The sequence below is a fragment of the Bombus flavifrons genome, chromosome 5 (assembly GCF_040668555.2).
Source record: "Bombus flavifrons isolate JBK064 chromosome 5, iyBomFlav1_principal, whole genome shotgun sequence".
NCBI classification, from domain to species: domain Eukaryota; kingdom Metazoa; phylum Arthropoda; class Insecta; order Hymenoptera; family Apidae; genus Bombus; species Bombus flavifrons.
The window spans coordinates 4,969,362-4,975,801 of NC_138446.1; the positions used below are offsets into that span (position 1 = coordinate 4,969,362).

Below are 6,440 nucleotides of genomic sequence, written 5' to 3' on the forward strand. Positions count from 1 at the left end.
AAAATATAGATTATAACCAAAAATAGTATAACGTTGTGTCTTTTTCATTTAATTCGCAGAAACTTCTATGTATGCACTTAATAATATAATTATTATTATCACTATCACGTATTATGGATGTTATTCGTATGTACATATATCATGGAAATAGACTTTTGAGCTTATATAAATGCGCAACTAAAATAAAATCCGGAGCACGCTACAACTTCCGAGAAACGAGAACCACAAGTTAAGTTATCTTGCCGATAACGGTGAGGGGTATCATCTTTAAATATCCAAATCAGTAAATAGAATCGACCGGACACGCAAAAGCACGAGGGCGATTCACGAAGATGAGAATCTCGGGCGTTGTAGGGCCTTTGGATAGGTAGTGGTGGGGACGTACAGGGGTATGAGGCGCTGCAAGCCAGTAGGGTGGGAAAGAGGGGGAAAAGATGGGGGTTTAGGGCCCGAGATCGAGTATGAGGCCCAATGGAGGGGATAGGCGCGTGCCCGCCCTGGCTATATAAGGCCTCGAACCCTTCTTAGTAAGGCATTTCGGGAGCCAGGTCCATACCGTTAGCATCAAGGGTGCGGTTTTATTTTCAACTTTCCTAATTCACGTAATCATTCGTCTCGTTTTGAACGTGTTTTATTGTTTGTATTCTACTGCATTCGTTGGACGCGTCGCGCGTATTCAACCAAGGTGTTGTAAAAGAAGGGGGCTCGTTAGAGAGGGAAGCGTCATAGTACTCGGTTTGCAAACTAGTACTTTGAGCACATCGAGGATTCTATTTCTCAAGGTCATCTGGCACGCGCTGCCGCGCACTCCTGCTCTCGTAGTGGGGGGGATCGAATCAGTGATATGACCTTAGTGGAATCGAAGGAGGGGAACGTATTACCGATCATGTTGAGCGTACAGCAACAGCATCATCACCACAATCTTCACGGTTCTTCAACAACCAGTGCTCAAACTCATCGCAGCAATGTGATTGTTTCCACTAGTAGTATGCCGGCTAATGACATCAAGATTCAACAACATGGTTGCAAGCGATCCAAGATTTACGGTCAGACGACCGGTCCTTATGGCACGGTTCCTCATCAACCGGCTTCGGTTGCGAGGCGGAACGCTCGAGAAAGAAATCGTGTTAAGCAGGTGAATAATGGATTCGCCACTTTGAGGCAGCATATACCTCAAAGCGTGGCACAAGCTCTTGGAGGAAATACAGCTGGCACGCACGGCGGATCTAGAGCCGGTAGTAAAAAGCTATCGAAGGTCGAAACACTTAGGATGGCAGTCGAGTATATCAGGAGTCTGCAACGTCTTCTGGAAGAACACGACAGTGGTTCGGATGTCACGAGTGTATCTTCGCCAACGTCGTCATCGCCTTCGTCGACCTCTTCCGCCTCATCCACGTGTAGTTCCAATAATGGAATCAACGTCGAATCCAGTCACCATTCTCCCGAGTTGAGACTTCGTAGCAATGTCAACAATGAACTCCGGCATCATAGTAGCTCGGACTTGCATCGTCATCAACATTTACGACAAAATCCTAGCCCAACATTCGTACCAGCACCTTGTTCCGAAGCTTCGAGTTCGCCAACGCCGAGTTTTGTTTCCGAAGCGTCATCAGCTGGCAGTCAAGGGTACGGAACATCGGGTACACTTTATGCGACACATTCCGATGGTTATGATAATTACGAACCTATGAGTCCCGAAGACGAAGAGCTATTGGATGTCATCTCCTGGTGGCAACAAAGTCAATGAGAAAATCAGTGTCTACGTCGGTTCCGATTTGGATCCATTCTTCACCACAAAGGTTAGTGTTGTAATTTGTTTGTTCAGTTTCTTTCTATTATTCAGTACGTTTTTTAGTCGTACCAATATTTGAAATTTTGAAATTGATTCAGTGAGACATGTTGTAATAATTGATGTTAGTAAATACACTTAATTTATATTTTAGTTTAGTATTAATTATATTTACGTGCTCTAGCAATATTTTTCAATTATGAAATTCAAACAAAAGATAAAATGCTTCTTTTCAACGAAATAAAATTATCTACTATGTCTTATTATCTATTAAGTGGTTGTTTACTGTGAAGAATCAATTAAAAAAAGGTTATCGTCATTTCTAATTACCTTTCTTTAATATAGAACTGTTGTTTAATATTTCTTGCAAAAACTGATATGGAAACAAACTCATACGCTCAGTTGAAAAGAAACATTGCGTCATATTCAGAATTTTTTTCTAAAAAAGTTTCTCACCTCCCTCGCTCCTTAACGACCGTAAATTTTGCCCGTGAGGTAACATCCGCGTTACCAAGGAAGTTCAAAGAAATTTCCGACCAGATTTGTGACCTTGCCCCGTCACAATGGCGCGCGCGACCCCTCGCTAAAACTCCAGCCATTCAAATCGCAGACTCCATTCAGAGGGCCACCGAGTATACATTCTAGAAGCGACGCTTTTGTGCCCGATTTCTTTCATTGTATACTAACACGCATGTCACCACCAGTATATGTGTGCCGGTCCTTCTACCGTTTTTTCATCCCTCCTCACTCTTCAACTTTTAGAGTCGTCCAATTCGTCTCTTCTGAAAATTTTGCCACCTTCTGCGAAAGCTTAACAACATCTCGTTACAAGAAAATACGAGTATCCATTTCCCTCGGTTTCGCTTTCTTCAAATATCTTAACCTCATTTTCAGATATTATTGTTGTCCATATAATTTCTGTCATATTTATCTAGAACGCACATCATCAATGGTACATTCCATACCAGAAAGAAAATTTCAACGTAATAACTACTATAATTTTCTTTCCATAATTTAATTAACAAAATTTATATTTTTGCATTTGTATGATAATACAAATTAAATGTGTTATATATTATATTAAAAAATACGAGTCGGACGAGTATTCGTTTTATTCAGGACATCGAGTTACCCACGTACTCTTGAAGAGTAAACAGAAACTTTGATCGTCTATCCAAGTTCAACTTTAATCTTGATAGACATAACTTTTTCCGACGTTCCATTGAAGCTTCTAACGTTTCTTCCCGCGGATCTTTTCCTTGCTTTCTATCTTCTTCTGTTTCTCGGCTCGTTCTTCTTTCCTCTCTATTTTCTCTGACTAGTCTCTCTCTCTCTTTTTCTCTTTGACAAGAGACGATTTCGTCTGCTGCGTTTAACCTGAATGCATCTTTCAGGATATTTCAGTCCCCCTTTTGTAGGTTTTTGAACCGGTACGCTATTCTTCCGTCTTTCTCTCCTCCCGACCGTCTCTACAGATTTGTTCGTTTTCGTTCTACCCATGAAGAGCGAGTCCCTTCCAGTAAAACTGCCCTTACCTGAAATCATCCCCTGCTTCTCTCACTTATATACCTGTAGTGTCTCCTTACCGATCTTCGACAATCTCAATTTCTTCAAGAATAAATTTATAAAGTAGCATTACGTGGTTTTCATCAATATCGATATTTTGTGAAGTAAACCTGAAATCTGGGACCTAAGTAAAAATAATTCCCAAGTGAAAATTTCACCGTGGTTTACAGTGATATTAACAATAATAACATGAAGAAATAAATGTTAGATAACCAACTAAACAATCAATTTGAAAATTAACTTTTACCACACATGTATTGTTCTGAAGAAATTAAAGCATTTTATCTTCTGATCGAGAATCTGTTTTAATCTAATATATGATAATCACAAATGGTACGTTAACATAAAAAATTTGTTCATTTTTTTGTTACAGAAGTGAAAGAGATGACGAGTAGGAGAAAGGGCCAAAAGGAGGCGATAAATAGCGGCTGTTTCTATCCACTGTGATCTAGTCATATCAATATTGTACAGATGTAACTATACGAGTCGAGAAAATTATGTCGTTTTTATTATTAGATTAATGGTAATTCTTTGTACTGGAGTCAGGGTTACTTAATCTAGTACGTACAAAACGGGTTTTCAAAAATGCTTATTAGGATAGAGAACACGAGTATAGAAATATCATATCTCGTCGTTAAGAAAAATCGAACGTTTGAACATTCTCAAAGGATGGAGCATTCCCCAGTGCCTTACAAGAGTGGTTAATATTTAATAGGAAACATAACTTGATAAATGTTCCATTCAGATAAATCATTTTATTCTTATATTTCTATTCTTAGAAGAATGTTATGTTGCGGCATTGAGAAAGATTCGATAAGAAACGTTTTAAAATATTAGGTGTTAGTATTATAAGAAGTGATTTGTTGTAAAGTTTATAAATGTTATAGAAGTTACAAATGTTAAAAATCCAATCGATACTTAATGAAAGTATCAGAGAAATAAGATATTTAAATTGATTCACGTTATTATTTAAAGGAGATTTCCTTGAAAGATACATTGTGAAATATTTGATTGTATTATAGTGATTTGTAATAATATTGTACATAATGCACATAACAAACAAAATTAGAACTGATAAATTTCATTCATTAGTGTGCACATAGTTCACATTGGACTAAACTTTTATCACAAAATTTCATCAAGCTGATACCTTCTTGTAAATAGATAATAAAAAATAATTCGTTAAATATATTGAACAACGTTACGAATAATACAGAATACAAATCTCATTATTTTCCTGTGTCTCTCACCTCCTCTAATGTTTAGAAAATTTTTATTTCCGTTACTTACTAACAAACAATTCAAAAGAATATCCAAAATTATGCTTCTACTTAGTACTATTTTTACCAGTATTAACAAGGAGCTTTTCTTTGATATTTATTAATGTTCAAATTTCTGTAAGCTTCATCTTTGATAGAAAGTTTCATTAAACGTAACGTAACATGTTAGAAGGCAACATCATAATAAATGTTGAAGCAAAAGATAATATCCTTAGGAAACTATGGAATTGTACATTTATTTATTTGAGCTGCAGTCGGTAGAAATTTTCACGAAACCTAAGTTAGACCTGACTTCATCCCAGAGAAAGGTACAAATGCGTTTACTCTCGTTCGATCCGATGAAAAATCCTTGAATATTCATTGTTGTACGGTAACGGCACCTATCGCTTGCAACAAATATCGATCGAAAAATCAATATTCTGCATATTCATGAAAAGAATTTCAACGACTGCCATTTTATGTTCAGGTATATTGCTGTTACTAATTGTTTGTATTAACAGATCCGATAGTTTTAGGTATAATTCAATTGGACAGGTATCGATCACTTCAGTCGTAAAGTTTTACTGCATAGGAATAGCAACGGTGACTCATAGAGTGTTTAAAATTCATAAATCTTTATTCTAGAGTATTTTAATTAATTGGATAGATAATTGGGTAGACGAAGTATTAAGTTACATAAATTACATAATCGTATTATGCAATTTAACATTATTCTGAGGTATGTTAAATTAGATAGGTATATTACTGTTGTATAGTAATCATTTATGATAGAAAAATATGTTACCACTAAATTGTAAAAAAAGCTCTAAAGAAGAATGCTTTTTTTTTCTCACATGTTAAATACATAAATTTTCAATATTGTATATACGAAACTATATGAAATATAATGTACAATGAATATCATTTATAAATTCGTTTATACATGTCGATATGATATTTATTTAATATAAAATCTAAACATAGAGAAATTTCTAGTTATTTAAAATTCCGGATAAATGCAACTGCAGCCATCGTAGACTACTGAAAAATGTAATCGAAAGCACAAAGAATGTTATCATTCACCGTGTTGTTATCGCTACGTTTGATCACTGATATCTTGTTACATTGATACGAAGAGCAAATTCACGACACAAATCGAGCATTGTCGTTCGATATAAAGGTGTCTCTTTATTCTCACCATTAGAATCACTGAGTTAAGAAAAATAATTGATAAATTACTCGATCGAATATGCAACTTGAAACCACAGTTCTATTTATTAGTAGATGAAAGTGAAAGAATTTTTAAAAATTGAAATTGCTAAAACTTATCTAGGACTTTGATATACGTATATGAAGTTGTTACGTCATAACATTTATATGATTTGTGGCATTATCTTTAATAGGAATCTGCAAATTTAATATTCTGTATGAATATATTTTAAATATAAAAGTACAAATAAAGAATTAACATATACTTTTAATATTTATTTCTTGGAACTGGAAACTTTTTTATATTAATTGTATAGATAAATAACATTAGTACTCAATTTTTGAAAAACTATTGAAAACTAAGTATATTATATTTTATCGGAATTTTAACTGTGTAAAGTGTCATTATAATGTGTAAAATAACATTTGTGTTTTGTATATACATACTACTCTAATATCTTTACTCTTTTGTATTTTGATAGCAATTTCTGTAAGTTTTAATAAATTCACTTTATATATAAATTTTTAAATTAATTAATTTTTAAATTGATAAATATATAAATTTTTGGATTAATTTGGATTAAAATAGTATTAAGCTTTCATTTTACTAGTATCAA

General features: G+C 34.6%; 1 protein-coding gene across 1 annotated transcript; it reads left to right on the forward strand.

Moving 5' to 3' along the window:
• The first annotated feature begins 622 nt into the window (after positions 1 to 622).
• LOC138179852 (achaete-scute complex protein T5) lies at positions 623 to 4,069 on the forward strand. Its single transcript, XM_069113038.1, has 2 exons — positions 623 to 1,799; positions 3,729 to 4,069. The coding sequence occupies exon 1, from the start codon at positions 845 to 847 to the stop codon at positions 1,745 to 1,747; it is 903 nt and encodes a 300-aa protein (XP_068969139.1). The 5' UTR covers positions 623 to 844; the 3' UTR covers positions 1,748 to 1,799; positions 3,729 to 4,069.
• The last annotated feature ends 2,371 nt before the right edge of the window (positions 4,070 to 6,440 follow it).

Coding starts and splice junctions, on each gene's coding strand:
- LOC138179852 (XM_069113038.1), top strand. CDS start 845: ATGACCTTAGTGGAATCGAAGGAGGGGAACGTATTACCGATCATGTTG.